The sequence below is a fragment of the Lepidothrix coronata genome, unplaced genomic scaffold (assembly GCF_001604755.1).
Source record: "Lepidothrix coronata isolate B3197 unplaced genomic scaffold, Lepidothrix_coronata-1.0 Scaffold21, whole genome shotgun sequence".
NCBI classification, from domain to species: domain Eukaryota; kingdom Metazoa; phylum Chordata; class Aves; order Passeriformes; family Pipridae; genus Lepidothrix; species Lepidothrix coronata.
Window position 1 is genome coordinate 2270634 of NW_016690201.1, and position 16685 is coordinate 2287318.

The 16685-nt window shown below is 46.0% G+C and overlaps 1 protein-coding gene across 1 annotated transcript; it reads left to right on the plus strand.

Moving 5' to 3' along the window:
- The first annotated feature begins 643 nt into the window (after nucleotides 1–643).
- Nucleotides 644–14413, plus strand: CD200 (CD200 molecule). The gene is made up of 8 exons (XM_017808013.1): nucleotides 644–1900; nucleotides 2710–2880; nucleotides 3591–3629; nucleotides 3873–6547; nucleotides 8041–8376; nucleotides 12212–12523; nucleotides 13041–13186; nucleotides 14105–14413. Exons 4-8 carry the CDS (start codon nucleotides 6496–6498, stop codon nucleotides 14207–14209), a joined length of 951 nt encoding a protein of 316 aa, XP_017663502.1. The 5' UTR covers nucleotides 644–1900; nucleotides 2710–2880; nucleotides 3591–3629; nucleotides 3873–6495; the 3' UTR covers nucleotides 14210–14413.
- The last annotated feature ends 2272 nt before the right edge of the window (nucleotides 14414–16685 follow it).

Sequence of the window (16685 nt, forward strand, 5' to 3'; positions counted from 1 at the left end):
TTCTTGCTCTGTGTCTGGCTGCTTGGCAAAGAATGCCCAATGCCACACCACTTCAGTACATTTTAATTCCTGTCACCCCTGTAATTGGCTCTGGCCCCTCCTTCTTGGGACCCCACTGGTTGTGGCTGCTCAGCACTGACATACAGACTAATTCACCTGAAGCTGATGAACTTTTCCTGCCAGTCTCACGGGAGTGATAATTTGGGATTATTTCCTCCACCCGACTGTCAATTTTCCCAAGCCTTGTAGATACTGCACCACCTGCAGGTGCCCCTTTACTTTAATTTTTTTTCCAGGTCTGGTTAAGGTTACTCAGGAGAGATACTGACAGCTGGATGATGTACCTGCATGAGCCTCATTCCTTAGGAATTTGGTGTGGATGGGCTGACTTCCACAAGTTACATGCAAATTTTATGTTGCAACCTGAGCTATCTCTTTAGGCTGACTCTGAGCTTGCCCGGTGCTGTGGAGCAGAGGAGCCTTTCCCAGTTAACCCTCAGTCTCTGCAGCTCATGCTGCCTAGTGACTGAACATCTGCAGCACCAGAGCTTTGCAAGGATGCTGAGTCGCTCCATAGGAATGGCTATTTCACTGAAAAAAAGCCACAAACAGGCAAAAAAAAAACCCTACCCTTGTTATTTCTCCATCCCTCTGAACCTCCACGAGATCTACGATTTTTTTGAAAGACGCGACTTCATGACAGAGGAGTGACATGGTACACAAAAGTCACACCAGGCTGGCACAGCTCATTGACAGGAGCTGCAGTGAGATGAACTGCACTTTCTGTCCTGCAAGGGCAGCTGGTCAATGCTCTCCCTGAGTTACTTCTCCTGGCAGTGATTTGTTAGAGTTTTTGACAGTGAGGAAAACAGACTGTGGATGAGCACAGGCTGGGACACAGCACCATGCTGGTGCTGCCTTTTACAGCAGTGGCCCTTCCTCCCCTCTGCTCTCATGAGGGATATGGGGTTCATGGCCTTGTCAAGCTAGAAGGAAAAATCTGCTTTACACAACCCTTGCTCAGAGTTCTGATTCCTTCTCCCAGAAAGCAGTCAGGAATGATTTCAAAAGGATCAGAAGTCCCACCTGTAAGTGTGACACAGCCACTTAAAGCGGTGGGTATTCTGCCAGCCTGGGAGCAAAGAGCCTGGAGCTGAGACCCTGAGGGAGTGTGAGCTCATCTCTGCTCCTTGCTACCACAGGAGAGGACCCACCAGCTTCACATGGATTTTGCTGGCCTTGACTCAAAGTGCTTTCGAGAGTAAGGCTTCATGCTTTGGGGACTTTTACCCTTTCCCTCAAGGCCAGGTAAAGTGGTCATGACTTAGACGTCTGGACACAGACCTGCAGGGAGATGAGGGATGGATTCTCTTTGGAAACCAGCAGAACATTTAATTTTGGCAATGGGGTGCCTCATCTGAGCACCGCAAGACCAAGTAAGCAGTCAGGATACCATACGCAGAGATTGCAGGACCTTTTCTCTGACTTACCAAGAAAACAAGGGCAAAGAAAGGGAATTTTCCACCTCTCCTAGGGGGCTCCTGCTGAGCATCCTCCTCTGTCTTCACAGCTCCTTAGGAGACAATCTATTCCTAACCACTGTTGTTCTTAACTGTAGCACACTTACATATCTCATGTACAGCATTTAAATACATTGTACAGTTTAATCTATTTTTTTATGTGTATATAAAAGCTTGTTTTTATGAGACATGGTGCTAACAGATAAGACATGGCAAGGTGAACCTCTACATGTAATTTTCCTTCCTGGAAACTTGGAGCAGATGACAAGTACTTTCTGTTCCTTGCGTTCCTCACCAGGACGAACACCCATCCTCCCTTCAGCAGGCTCTCCATGCTGGGAGCCTACAGATGAAGTCACCTCCCTAAGAATCATCCTGAGGTAATACTCTTTGACATACTAAGAACTATGTTGTTCATCTTAGTTTGCTTTCTAAATTACCTTTCTTTAATCAAGAGGCTCCTCTCGGTGCCTTACATTGTCTCTTAAGTCTGATTCACTGAAGGTATTATTTGCTCCAATTTTAATGGAATTGCTCTCTTAATCCTCTTGTTTAGTAATTAAATATAAAATGGTATTGGACCTACCTTATTTTTGGTGGGCAGTTTCCCATCTTTCCACTGGATCTCTGCACCTTGGGTAGCCAATTTTGGTGTGGTTTCCTTTCTGGCTAGATTGTTTTCTATACTGTCTGTGTTACAGAATGAAACTCAGTGACCAAAGCAGCTCTCACACTGTAAAACATACGCAGGACCTAGATGTTGTTCACCTACAAAAAAAAACCCCACCCCAAAGCCTCCACTGCATGAAAACCTTTTGAGTGGGGGTGGGAGAGGAAGAAGGGTGGAGTGGATGAGTGATGTGGTTTCCTGGGACACTGGCCTGTGTGCTGGTGCTGATGACCTTAATGAAGTGATTAGGGGGCTGCAGCATGGACTCCCTCTAGGTTCCCTTGACCAAAAATAGTAACTTAGGGTGCTTTTGGCAAGAGGAAACCACATGCCTGGCCATCTCACTCTTCTGAGAAATGGTGTGACGCATTGAATGGTAAAAACCAAACACTTCAAACCCCAACGAAGCACAGCCTTTCCTACTGAAGCTTTCCAGTGCAGTCTTTTTTTGCTTCTTCCTCTCCTTTTTGTCTTTTTTTTTAATTATTATAATTTTTATCCCTTTCTCTTCCTCCTCAGCTACAAGGAAGAAACAAAATAGAAGAACCAGAAATACTATTTGCAGGGTCGGTGGTTTGGGGAATGAGCAAGTTTTTGTTCACACATTCTAATTGTGGTACATTGCTGGAAAAGAAAAACAAATCTCTGTAAGACTTTAGGTGTCTGCAACAATTTCATCAAAACTCAGAGGTAAGAAGGATTGGGCACTTAACAGGACAGTTTGACAGCATGTGCTGTCCCCTGGGAACATGTCGTTTTGCAGATAGATGTATACCACCACAAGCTAGGTCTCAGCTTATTAGCCACCTCCTTTTCTTCTCTTTTGCTCTTTACTAGGCAGTCCCACACTGGATTTCAGCAGCAGCAGCTGTAACTTTTAGCTGACAGCAGTGTGTTAGCAGAGGGAGGAAGTCCAGTTTGGGGAGAGATCACAGATCAAATACCTCCAATCCAAACATGACATGATAAACAGCTGTATCTGTGGATAAACTACCCTTGTGTTCTCTGATCTTAAACTTGTGCACAAACGTGACAATTTGTCCATAACTCAGTGCAGATGAGCACCACTCAATCCTGCAGCACCCCTTGGCTGCGGATTGCAGGTCCTGCTGCAGCTCACCCTGGTGCAGTGACATAGGCTGGAGCATATGTTGGTAGATGCAGATGCTGTCTTTACCCCAGTACTGCAGCTCTCCAAACTCAGTGGACATGTGGAGGGATTTGCCGTATGCAGGCAGTACCTACAAATACGTTATAAAGTTCCAGGCCTGTTCAACTGCATTTGACAAGCTGCTTCCCAGCAGCAGTACCTACTACTAGTACTGGGGAACCACCCTCCAAAAGTCAGTGCAAATCAGGAGTGGATGAAACCATCCCCACCTGTTTTGTTCTCTTTACAGGCAATGCCTTGAGAGGTGGCACTGAATTCTGCTGATGAGGTAGGTAGCTGCCCAGTTGTTAACCTGGGTTTGGGTGGTTAAAAAACCAGTGGTTTAGATTGATGGTTGACAAAACAATGTTTTAGATTCCAATTGTGCCTGAGTGGTTCCCATTGGGAACATTTTCTGGAGGTTCATCCGTATGAGTCACTCTATTAGTCATTTGGGCTGTGGGGAAAAGTTGGCATTTCATGACTGTGCAATTAATTCTTGTATGTCCTTTTTTGATTTACTGGAAACTAGAGAGAACATCCTGGTGAAGCAGAAAGGAAGAAATGAACGTGAACCACTGGGTTTTTCAAGCAGTAGCTGCAGAACAATCTTCTGCCTGATTTATTCCCAAGCTTTCACTGACTTTAAAATGTGACTGAAGCTCAGGCATGGTGTGCAGTTCTCAGAAATGAAGATGCTGTGCAACTAAAGCAGAGGAGCATGAGATTTGACTGACAAGGAAGGAAGAGGCCTGTAATCCACCAAAAGTCTATGTAAAGATGAACAGAGCAAGAACTGTCTGAATATATGCACTTAAAGATACACTCACAAAATTTAAATAAGTGGTGGGGTTAATGAGTGGATCTCATACTTCTGCCTGCCTTGTGTTTAAAGTAATTAATCAAGAGCTGATGTTGCCCGGTCCCCGGAGAAAGGGAAGGGATCAGACAGAGATGCTGCAGCAGTGTGCATGCAGACACCCACCCAGGTAGGCTGGTAGGGAGGTCTCCACATGCTCAGAACGTGGAAAAAGGCAGAGCTTGGAAAGAGCAGCCAGAACACATGGCTTTTATCACCAGTTATGCTGGGTATACAGGGGTGCTGCAAATGGAGCCAAGAAATTTTTCCCACCATTTTTCCCACCTCTGTCCTTTGCTAAGACTCAAGGTTTGATCTTTATCAAGAAGTGTTTGCTCTAGCAGCACACAGATTTCAGGGTATTGGAAGATTACAGTGTTTCTGGCAGAAAATAAGATGGTTAAAGTCGACACGAACATTTCCTATATATCAACTGGGTTTGCAATTCTTTTTAAAATCAAGTGCAGTTCCTTTTGTGATCACTAAGTGGTGTCAGCTATAAGGACAGCGTCTGCAAGCTCCTGGGAAGTTCTCCTATTAACTGTTGTTTTAAAATTGTAGCAGAACTAAGAGGAGGACATCAGCAAAGACTGTAATGAATCTTTTCAGAGGTCATTTGCACCCTGCTAAGAGACTCTGCTCCAAAAGGACATGCCGCAAATCTTCAATGGGTTGTGGGTTTTGGGGGGTTTTCTTTTCAGTTTTGAAAGTTCTGAGAGGCTGACAATCAGAAATTAAATATTTGCTTGTGAATCTCCACTTCAAGGCTGGCAGTTTACTGTCTGACTTGTTCCTGAGTCTTGGTCCAGAGTCTATTGGAGCTGCTTAATAACTGTAAAAGGTCTGGCAAACCCCACAAGAACCATTTTTACGTTGATTTCACATTTTTATCAGGCCAGAATGCCCTTCCAGAAATTTTGCATGAAAATGCAACTATGAAAATAAGGAAAGGAAAACAAGATACCTCAAATGAAAAAGACAATAGTATGAAGCAAATGCAGTTTTGAAGACTGATAGGAATCAATTATTGAACCTACTCAAAAGCACATCCAAAATGTTTCTTAAGAGGCATATTGATACCTGAGCTGTTTCTGTGTTCAGACTAATTACCTCTTGGGAAGAGAAAAGGAACTGTAAGTGTGTAAGCACGTCTGAGAATTTTTTGTGTAAAGTTATGACTTGGGCCCACTGGCTTCCCCCAAACTATTTGCATGATTCAAGGCTGATCTGTGCAGCCATTCGACTGAAAGAAAACATTTTAATTGCAATCGTAGTCATTTGGAGTAGTAAGAACTTGCAAAAATGTAAGCCACCTCATCAGGAAGCAGAAATACGAAACACAGTTTACCAGTAGAAGTTTGATTAGCAAATGAGGTGTCACTGGCTGGCTGCCCCACTGTGCGGTGTGTGAGCCACCCGTGGGCTGAGGGTTTGGCTGGTTTCGGCAATATGATCACAACCCACAGAAAAAAGGGAAACACAGGAGTAACAATGACAAAGCAAAAATGCACAAAAACAATGGCTCAAACCAGCTGTGTCACCTATTTTAATGTCATCTCAAGTGAAGGTGGAGAGGAAGGCGTGTGCTTGTGGGACAGCAGCCCTGTCTTTCCTAGGGACAGGCCTGGGGAGGGATCATGGACCTCTGGAGATGGGGGCAACCTCAATGGAAGAAAGGGGAGACCAAAGCTCTGCTTTTTCTCTGAGGCAACATATGACCTAGGTCCTGGGTCTGGCCCTTGGCTTGCTCTGGTCTCCTTAACTTAGAAAAAGAGTTGTGTTACAGCACCAGCAGCAGCTCCTGGGTGTCCACTGACTTACACGAAGGGTGCAGACCTCTAACTGGGTCCTCTGAGTTGGGGACATTTGCACTACTGATTGCAGCATGATTACTGACCCAAACTCCTTTCCTAGAGCTCAGGTCAGGACCAGGGTGGCCTTTCATCCTGCAACTCACAGGCACTGCTCAGCTGGCTTAGAAATCTGTGTTTGGATTTAGGCACTTGTGAAAACCCAACCTTATGGAAAAGGTGCTTGTGAAAAACCCATTCCCCCTGTCTGTCTAGCAGCCCAGCCGGGAAATTGTCAGTTTCTGACTCTGACGTTTGTTGTCATGTCCCCCAAAAATTTTGTTATTCAGCTGATTGTCAGAGGGGCAGGAAGTTTTTATGAGGTCCCTCTTACTGTAGCTGAAGGGTGTGGGAATGTCCCTAGAGTAAGAGTGCAGTGAATAAAAAGGGGGAAGTCACACTCGAGGCATCAGTCGCTCTTTCGTCCCGCTGAGCGTACAGCTGAGATGATGATGGTCGCTTGCCTGCTCCTCTCCAGCATCTGGACCATTACATCAGGTAACTCCTGTCTGTCTGTCTGTGTGTCTGTGTCATTACTGTAATGGCCTTAGGGACCTCGGTGGCCCTGCCAGCCTTTTGCACTGCTGGATGCTACAGTCCTCATCTCTCACCCCCCTGGAGCAAGTCCCTAGGTGACACAACAATTGTGGCACTGCACACAACTGCAATGCTCAGTCTGCAATGCCTGGAGCTTCAGGCATGTCACTGCTGGTTGCGTTGACAGCATCTGCTGTTTAATTTACCACCAGTGCATTTATAAGCTCCGGAGAGATGTACAAATTTATTGCAACCGGCCAAACATTGCTTGTAGGTATCTGCTTAGGCCACCAAAAGTATGTGTGTGTGTTACGCTGGGTTTGTATTTAAAAATCATATATAAAAGGCTGACTTCGTTTCAAACTAGCTTTCATGATCATGATTTGTATTCTGCCTATGGCACAGCAAAATGACTGTTACAGCTTCACAGCTGGATTCTTGCTCTCTGGTGGAGATCTGCCTGACCATGCAGCGAAAACCTGAGAGCACTTTGTTGGGTGGGTTAGCCAAGTGTACCTCTGGGCACTGCAGACAGCCTCACTCCTCTTTAAAGCCTGCAAAGATATTTAGTGTTCTTATACATTGAATTATATGTCTTCAGTGATGCACCTGTCCTTGCTGATATCTTCCTCCCCCTGCTGATGTACACAAATAAACTTTGAAAACTATTACCCTAAGAGGACTGCGGAGCTGAGCTGTCAGACTGGGAGCATCCCTTTTCCTTGCCTGTACGCTTAACAGTTTTTTCACGGGTCTATAAATTGGAAGAGGAGACTATTTTTTCTTTTCCCTGGAGACCTTTAATACCATGGCATTTATGCTGTGGAAGTTTTCTGTCTGTGGGCCTTCAGCAAGGTCTCTTCAGCAGCTGCTTCCCAGCTGCATGGCCTCAAGCCTGAGATAGCAGGACAAACACAGTTTGCTTCTGGTCTCCCTACTTTGCTGTTTCCTTCTCGTTTTCTGTTCTCTTGCCAGTCTCTGACAAGCGTGAATGCACAGTGTAAAGTGAGACACATAATTTTTAGCAGTTTTACAGATTTCCTTCACTCTGCACCACAGAAGGGCTAAGCGAGAGGTAATGGCCTGATGTTTGTTTGGTCACTAGCACAGCTGAAACTTTAGGGAACCTCTCCGTGGGTGCCTGTGGCATAGCAGTCCTAACAGACAGAAATCAGTGACTCCCAGCACCAGAGCTGCCTTTCTCAGGGGTGCTCTCTGCAGCACAGGTATCAGGCTGGTGAGATGCCTCGTGTGAGAGGTGGCAGGTCCAGTAAAACTCTTGGAGTAGTTCTTTCAAGCTGCATTTTAAGTTTTTTCCCTGGATGTAGGGGCAGAGAAATCCTCCAGAGTTGCTCTGGTTGGAAGTGAGGGTGAAGGGCTGTGGGGGCCTCTGCTGGGGGTGGGCTGCAGACAAGTGTGAGAAATGCTGAGTGTGGCACCTGCTTCTCTCACAGCCTCTGTGCAGGTGATGAACAGAAGAGTCCAGTCGGTCCAGGCAGGGGGAAACGTTACTTTTTCATGCCAGTCAGTCACAAAAGAAGATGTGATACAGGTGACCTGGCAGAAGGAGACGGATGGGCCTGAAGACAACATAGCGACTTACAGTACAATGAAGGGCCAGAAGATAGCCAAGGGCTATGTCAGCCACGTGAGCTTCGCCCACAGCGAGTTACAAGCCTCGGCCATCTCCCTCCATGGAGTCACCCTCCAAGACGAAGGATGCTACAAATGCATCTTCAACACGTTTCCCTCGGGGGCTGTCACTGGCAGGATGTGTCTCAAGGTTTACGGTAAGGCATTGTAATTGTGTACAGACTTTCTTCTGAGGACCAAGTAATTTTCCCCGTGAAAAACCTTCCCTGACATTGCTACATTGCTATGGGAAAAGTGGCTCAGCTTCCTCTCTGGCTCTCTCCCCCTCTCTGGTTTTACCTCTGACTGGAAACCAGCGTCCAACATTTATTTAATTTTCTTCCCTTTCAAGTCAGCAACAGTGAGATTCAAAAGCTGATGTGCAACCCATGAACTTCCTCCAAGTTTCCCTAGTCCTGTGGTGACAGCTGGCTGGCCACAGCCATGAACCCTGCGCTCCTCTGCTTAATTTAACTGCTGCTCTCACATCCTAAGCCTGGAACTCAGGCAATTGTTTCCTTGGTCTGCATTTGGTCTTAAAAAAATCGCAAAGTATTCAAAAGGCAAAGAGGCACGATCAGGGTAGTTGAAAGATCATTTTGAAGCAATTGTAAAAAAGACAGTAGTTGTGCTGGGGTCAAGAAAAGGGCTCGTGAGATTTGCCACATGAATCTTGCACAAGTCAGCATTAACTATCTTAAAGAAGATAGTTGAAACAAATCACAAGTCAAGGTGGCAATATTTGTCACCTTCATACCTAATCATCAACTAGCAAATACAAGCTGAAATAAAGACAAATAGATGAACTCGACTGAAACAAGTGAAAAGCTGCTTATCTTTTGAGGAAGGCTGCTGCTTTGCTCCCTGTGAGAAAGCTGAGACATTAAACATGCTCTGAGGCCAACCTGTTGGCTCCTGACTTCCTCATGGAATACTCTGCTGTGAGGACATTGGCCAAAGATCATGTCCCATGTGAAGAATATCAGTGTCTGTGACCTGTCGCTGGTGATATGACCTCTGCAGATTATTTTGCTTATCCCTAGTACCTTCAGCTGACAGAGACACAGATCCATGTGTCCACACACATGTGTCTGGAGTCCTCTGTGTGGAGAAAAGATGCTCCTGGATTATAGGGGAAAGGTGGAGGGAAATACATGGGAAAATCAAGTCTGGAACAAAAGTGCTTTTTCCCTTCTTTTGGGAAAACTCCTAGACCAGAAAAGACAAATGACAATAAATTCATACAATATTTTATACATGAAGAGGAAGGTGTTTCTTAAAGACACCCAGCTCTGAGTCACTTGGAGGGTAAACACTGGCTATGCATTACAGGAAAAACATGGAAGTGCCTTGCAGCGGGATCCCATTCTTCTTTATCATGTAAATTGAACACAAAATTAGATTTCTTTTGTTTCTGTTTTTGGTTTGGGTTTTTTTTTTTATCCAAGTGGGGGAATTTCTTACCAAAACCACCAGCCTTGTGGCTCTGGTTCATCCTTCACCTGAGTACTACTTCAAAAAAAAGAAGTTGTTTTTCTGCTGCCACACACACACTCATGCAAGCGTCTTTTCCTGCATCTCAGATGAAAATGTATCAACTGAGAAGGGTTTCAGTTCTCTTATGGCCTTGTGGGCCACTGCCAGGGGCTGCCTCATGGGGATCATGGTGGCCTTCCTGGAACGTGCTGCATCAAACTTGTCCCTGGGGAGGTCAGCACGAACAATCTGAGTATTTGGCACTGTGACAGAAGATTTTGGTTCATATATGGTATCTTTCATTGAAGCTAATGCATGTGATGCTACTTAAAAGCTATGGTCTTGCTCCCTTATCCCCTTACTCATAATGATGGAAACAACTTGTCTGAACAAGTCCAGAGCGTGCCCCATGATGGAGTGTGAAGCCAGTAGGAATCTCCCAAGGCTCAGGGGCACAGGGCAAAGTAAGCAAGCCAGAGTCACCAGCTGAAAATGAAATGCTGCCATGTCTTTGCCCTCAAGAGGGGACTGCCAGGGAGTTTACAAGCTGGTAATTGCCCTATTACACAGCCCTCACAAGAGAGGCTGTTCCGGGATGGGCACTATCGCTGTGTGGTAAGGGGAAGTGAAACCCTGTAAGAACTGGATATAACACTGTGAAAAAAGAAACAGGTATGACTAGAGGGATCTCAGACTTGCCTGTTGGGAACAGCAAACCCAGGAAGAAGCAGAAATTTCTTAACCCTTTAGCATAATCCATTTTGGAATAGAACAGTTTCAATCATGCTTGATTGGTCTCTTTTGAACAGTCTGTTCCCCTTCCCCTTCCACTTTACTTTGGAAATGTTTTGTCAACCTTCATTGCCAAAGAGTATTAGAATGAAATCCAGGAACAGGATTGAGGGAGCGGGTGTGGAGAAAGAGGCATGTGACACACGAGAATGGGCAAGACTTGCTGGGTCAGAAAATTCCCTGGGCATTTGCTGGGCCATCTTCAGAGACTTGCCTTTATCATAGACACCACCATTTGCCTGGAAGCCTTGAGCATACTGGAGAAATGCCATCACTCTTTCTTAGACAGGGAAACTGAGGCACAGGGCTGCTAGTGAACAGCCATAGGGTTGGAAAAGGCTTGATGTCATCACAAGGCATACTATAATGCCTATAATCTTTTATCAGTCTCTATGACACCACTGTCAAGAGTTTTTAAACATAAAAAGCAAATCATGAGCTGACAGTCTCCCTCTAATTACAGAAGCCATTACAGATAATCAAAGTGATGTACCTCATTAGAAACTCCCTTTTTCAAATATTTGAGAATGCTGACAGAGCTCGAATTTGGGAACATCTGCATTACTTCTCTTCAAGAGCAACTAAAGCAAGTACTTGCACACAACCTTTTTTGCAAAGACTTTTTCACTGGAAACAAATATTTTAACGAAAGGCAAAAGAAGCAGTTAGTTTAAGTGTGTGTATCAAACATCAACAGCGGGCACACAGTAACAAACAGTATAGCGGGACTTTAATGCAAAAGCAAGCACTTACAGGTTTTGAGAGTGCATCTATTACAGACATTTGCTAGCGAGAAGTTTGGCCCTGCAGGAAAATGCTTTGAAGTCCAACGTGAGAAGAAAGAGAACTGCTTAGTCTGGAGAAGAGCAGGCATGGAGTGCGCGTGTTTCTGGCAAGATACTAAGCAATTTTGCTCATCCTCTATGGAAACATCTGTGACTACTCTCTTTGACTGCTTTTGAATTTTGCAACCTAATGTTTGAATGCTGTGCTAATGCTGGGGGTGGATATGTTATTTTTATGCATCCCGTGAGTGAAAGAAGAAGTTCAGAGATCGTTTATTAGTTGAAACATAAACTGTTTGTGACACTAGTCTTTTCATACATAGGAGATTTTGAGAAGTTCCAGCTGAAATCCCCCTACACACTTTCCTTGTTGCTCTCAGAGGTTTCAGCAGCCCTGTGGGGTTTGAGTTTCTGTCTATTGGTCATACAAAAAATGAGAAATACACACTTATTTTTCCTAGGCAGCCACGACCATAGTAAATGAATGAGGTCGGGCTTTATTTAGTCCTGTGATCCACAACTCTACACACCTCTAACAGCAGTAAAGCTAATCCTGCAGGTAAGTTTAAGGGAAAAGAACAAGAATTTTAACTCATTCAAGTAGATCAGCTCTTCCAGAGAGAGGAAGATGTATAGTTTCATGGTTTCACTACCTACTGATTTTAACCCATCCATAATCACCACTTCTCAGCTGGGATGCTGCAGTGCAGCTATTAATAACAGAATTGAAACACAGATGTTTCTGCCCCTTACCCTTTATTTTTGTCTAGCTCTTCACTTCTACACTGCTGCCTGATCACTTTCATGTTTATTTGTCACTGCTGGGGCTTTGGGGGGCGGGGGGGGAAGTAAGATGAGATATCAAGCTTGTCCTCCAAGATAATTGTAAATACAGATGCTGGGCAGAAACTAATGCATTTTGTCATTTTGTCGTTTACAGCCATCTTGGACCCCAAAGTGGAAGCTAAACTTATACCCAATCCAGATAAAGCTGAGGACTCTGAGAAAGTGGTGGGGATAAGCTGCTCAGCAACAGGGAAACCGGCTCCAAAAATAACCTGGCACCTTCCCAGCATCCTGCAGCAGAAGCCAAGGGAATATCACATCAAGTTCAGCAACCAGACCGTGACTGTCATCAGCAATTTCACCCACACTCCCTCCAAAATCCTCCATGAGTACCCCATCGCCTGTGTGATCCAACACCCTTCTCTAAATGTGACCCTGGTCCTGCCCAGGGACAGCCTGGAGCAAGGTAAGTGTGTAACTCTGCTCCTGCTCTGAAGTGGGGTGGAGAAACACTCCCTGGGATAGACCACAAAACTACTCAGAGGGTTGGGGACAGGTGGGGAAGGCATCCTGAAGAGCAGCCAGGACTGGGCTTGGGAGTGATGGAGGAGGTGCCTGGGAACATCCAGATGCCCTGGGCTATGGCATACAATGTCTTACTCCTCCCTAGGTCCCCCTATATGCCATGATGTGCCCCAGTCTCCCTTCCTCTGTGACGGGTTTCCATGTCACATAGCCTGACACACCAACAAGACGTGCCAGTGTTGGGTAGCTTGGGGGGCTGGGTTCCTCACACCTGATCATGACATCAGACCCCGAGCATAGGTCTGCTGGCACTGCTGCTTGTGTGTGTCATGCTGGCATGTGGTCCCAGTGCTCCTATTCACCCCATCTCACCTGAGGGAATGGCCAAGGGATGTTTGAAATGGGTTTGGGGCTGGTTTTTACTTTTTTTTACTGAGTACCTGTTGCCTTCCCCACAGGTCCGGACAGCACCGTGGCACCCACTATTGCCATTGCAGTGGGAGTACTGGTCCCCCTGACTTCCCTCCTCCTTCTCACCTGTCTCCTCTGCCACTGCCTCAGGCACTCACGTGACCTGGAGATAAACCCAGCCTGGCCATGCTGGGTAGGTCTGCCTTTCCCCAGGGTGCAGCAGGGCTCAACCCCACCTTCACGGGGCTCAGTACCATGATCCAGCTCTGCCCAGCCACACCAGAGCTGCCTACACACTGCTCAGCCCAGGCTGCTCCTGGGCTGGAGAGGGACACAGGGAGCAGCCCCCAGCCAGAGAGCTGGGCAGCAGCACGCTGGGAAGGCGAAACCTGATTCTGCATAGCCAGGCCGTATGCACCTGACAGCGCTGGCAGCTAGAAAATATTCACTGTGTCAATGACAAGGCACGCTGTGGCAGAAGAGTCACTCTACTACTATATTTATGCACAGAATAGTTGTGCAAGCAGTGGTCAGACCCTTGGGCCATTCTTCTGCAGCTCCTAAAATAACCTCCCTCAGCACTCCTAGCGTAGCTCACAAAGGCAGCAGCTTTGAGGATGTGTCTCAAACAAAATGGGGTCTTAGAGGAAAACTGTGCCTCTGTGAGGAAAGCCCAGGGTGCCATGCTGTGGTAGGGGCTGAGGCACTGCTGGTTGTCCACCGAGGCCATCCTGATGATGACGGGTGCAAGCTTGAGGTGAGGGGTCCACTGAGTGAGGTGGCATCGTTTCAGAAAATCACAGCCCGGTTTTGAGAAGGTTCCTCCTCCTCCTTGCAGGATATGCCTAGCCTGTACACCCCGACTTTTGATAAGCATTTTGGACAAAAAGAAGCAGTGGAGGAAATACAATACATGTCTTCCATGGGCATTATGCCCGTGGGTCTAAGCTAAAGACTGCTGGTGGGATTGCAAGGGGAAACCTTAAGGTTCTGCTCACACAGAGAGATGCAAGAACCCATTTGACAATACATATAGCCAGGATCTTTACCCTTGCACTTCAAACACCCATGTATTTTTAAGAAATAAACAAAACAACCTCTCTTCCATCAGGTACTTCCTGCCTGTAGCAAGGCCAAGAAGTGCAGGCAGTATGGAGCTGCAGGCAGGTGGGATCCTGTGGTGTCCCCCAGCCCCAGTGCACCACTGAACACCTGAGAAACTACCCACACTACACATGCAAGAGGGAAACTCTTACAACGGCACCTCAAGCTTCCAGGCAAACCTGCTGTGACTCTTTCCAAGAGTAATACAGAAAAGGACAATTTATAATAGATATTTATTTATTTTGTTACACTATAATATTCCGTTTTGTAGGAAAAAAGACGTAAAGTATTTATTTGAGATTCAGGCTGGATGTGTGGATCCACTTAATGAAACTTGTTCTTCATATTTTCTGGGAGTTTGAACATTACGTTTATTCCTTTTCGATATTTTAACGTTGCAAGCTCAAAAGGAGGTGGGGGAATTGTCTGAAACAGGGCAGCATTTTGTAGGGCTGTTGGCCTGGGAAGTGCTGCTGATGGGCCAGAGGAGACCTCTGCAAGGAGCTGGGCTGCAGAAAACCCATGGAGCAGCCCAGCACACTGCTGTGAGCTTCAAGTGTTGAACTTGTTCCCCAAAGGGCACAAGAGATCGGGCCAAGACTGCAGCCAGCCTGAACTTGCAACCCAGGCACCAGGAGCAACAGGCTTTAAGCCAAGAGTCATCAGACATGTGGAAGTGCCAACTCTGACTTCCACCAGCCTTTCCTGGAAAGTAAAGCAAAAGCAAAAGGCACAAATATGTTTTCTTCTCCCCTCTTCTTCAGTGGTTTCCACAGCCCCCTTCGTAATTTCCCTGATCCACCACAGCTGCCTTGTGTTTCCAGGCAGCCCACCCACCTGCAGGAGGAAGCAGGGCAATAAAAGAGCAGTTGGAGGGGTAGTAGGGCTGCTTGGTGTGGTTTGTTTTTTGTTCTGCTGTAGCGGCAATTGAGTGCACTGGGATGCAGGTGGCTGCTAGGCGTGAGGAGGTGGGTGCTGCATATGGGCAGATATACACAATGACAGGGCAACAAGTGTTACCTATGGTGAAAATTCTTTGCTTATAGCCTGTAGGTCAGCTCTGAGCTGTAATCTCCTGTAATTCTCTGAGTTGCACTATATGCTCATGAAACGTTATAGACCCAGGGAAGGAGAAATGAGACCACCTGGCTGATGTTGGGCTTGTGGGGACCATGAAGACTGCAAGTGCAGGATTTTTCCTCTCTTTCTGGCTTCCTGGAGCAAGTGCATGTCATCTGGTTTTTCCTCATCCATCTATTTCAAAAGGGCATCCCAGATGAATCAGACTGAGTTGTAGTCAAAAAGCCAAGTAACCTAAAATGAAACCAAGTGGGTGAGTTGAGAATGAATAAATCTGGTCCTTGCCATAAAATGCTTTTTTAGGCTCCCTGACACTTAGTAATAGAGCAGCTGGTGAGTGAGGGGAAAGGGGAACTGGTTGCAGCTGTCACAATTTGGATTTTTTCTCCTGAGCTCCCTAATTTTCAAAGGAGGAAGCAATGTTTTTTCCAAATTTTTCCATCATTGCAGCTTTATTTCTTCCTCTGCCAGGGATGAGGCCAGGGGAGAAGCAGGTTTTACCCCTGGGTTTCTGGAGAACAGGAAGGGGGTGAGAGCCCCTGGCACCCCTCCTGAGCAGGCTCTGCAGCCTCAGCCTGCATTCTGCACAGTCTGCACTTGCAATTTAGAGAGGCTTACTTGAGTTTGAACATAGGGTTTCTGCTACTGTTTAGACTAAGAGGTCCTTAAAAGAAAAGAAAAAAGAGAGAAAGGATTCTCTCAGAGAAACAGGGAGTCTGGACATAGGTAATTAAAACGATTTTCTGAGGGAAGGAAGAAAGGAACGAAGTTGCAAAGAAACCTTTTCAAACCCAGGAAGACAGCATAGATTACCTACTATTCTTTTCTACAAGCTGATCACCTGGAGTGGGGGAAAGGAGGGTTTGGAGTCATGAAAGTATCTGTTTATCTGTGGGATTGCAATTTCTTTTGCTTTTTAGCTGAAAGCTGAATTGTGAGAAGCTTTTGTGGCATGATAGGTCCAGAGACTGAGCAAAAGGGAGGGATGAGGCGGTTTACCCATAAGCAAAATTCTGTACGAGATTTATTTTTCTTTCACAATATTGGAATGAGAACAGCAAATGACATCCAAAGGCAGAACACTTAAAACCAATACATGTATTTACCTTCATGCTATACAAAGCCACCTACTAAGATACAGTGCCAAAAATGCTGTATGCTAGTGCAGTGGAGTTTGGCTTCACATAGCAACAAACTGAATGCAAGCATACAGACTATGGATAATTAACTAGCTCTTAGCTGTCGGGGGGGGGGGAAGAAGAGTATGAAATAAAGACAAACAAGCACATGACTGAGGAGATCAGAAGGAGTTTGTCTCTTTTGGGACTGGACAGTTGTTGGTCTCGCCTAACTCTGCCTTTGGCCACCTCTTGTCACTGCCACTTGTCCAGCCCAGGGCAACAGTGGTGTCGACGCAGGGCATAATTTCTCCTAACAGCTGGAAAGAAGGCAAGTGAGAACTTCACCCTCCTGTTTGCCTCTTACATGGGTAAAATTGGCTCTGGGTA

Excerpts from the sequence above, each read along its gene's own strand:
- CD200 (XM_017808013.1), top strand. The coding sequence starts at position 6,496 with ATGATGATGGTCGCTTGCCTGCTCCTCTCCAGCATCTGGACCATTACA. Across the intron at positions 12,524-13,040 it reads CAGGGACAGCCTGGAGCAAG|GTCCGGACAGCACCGTGGCA; the intron begins GTAAGTGTGTAA and ends CCTTCCCCACAG. Across the intron at positions 13,187-14,104 it reads ACCCAGCCTGGCCATGCTGG|GTACTTCCTGCCTGTAGCAA; the intron begins GTAGGTCTGCCT and ends CTCTTCCATCAG.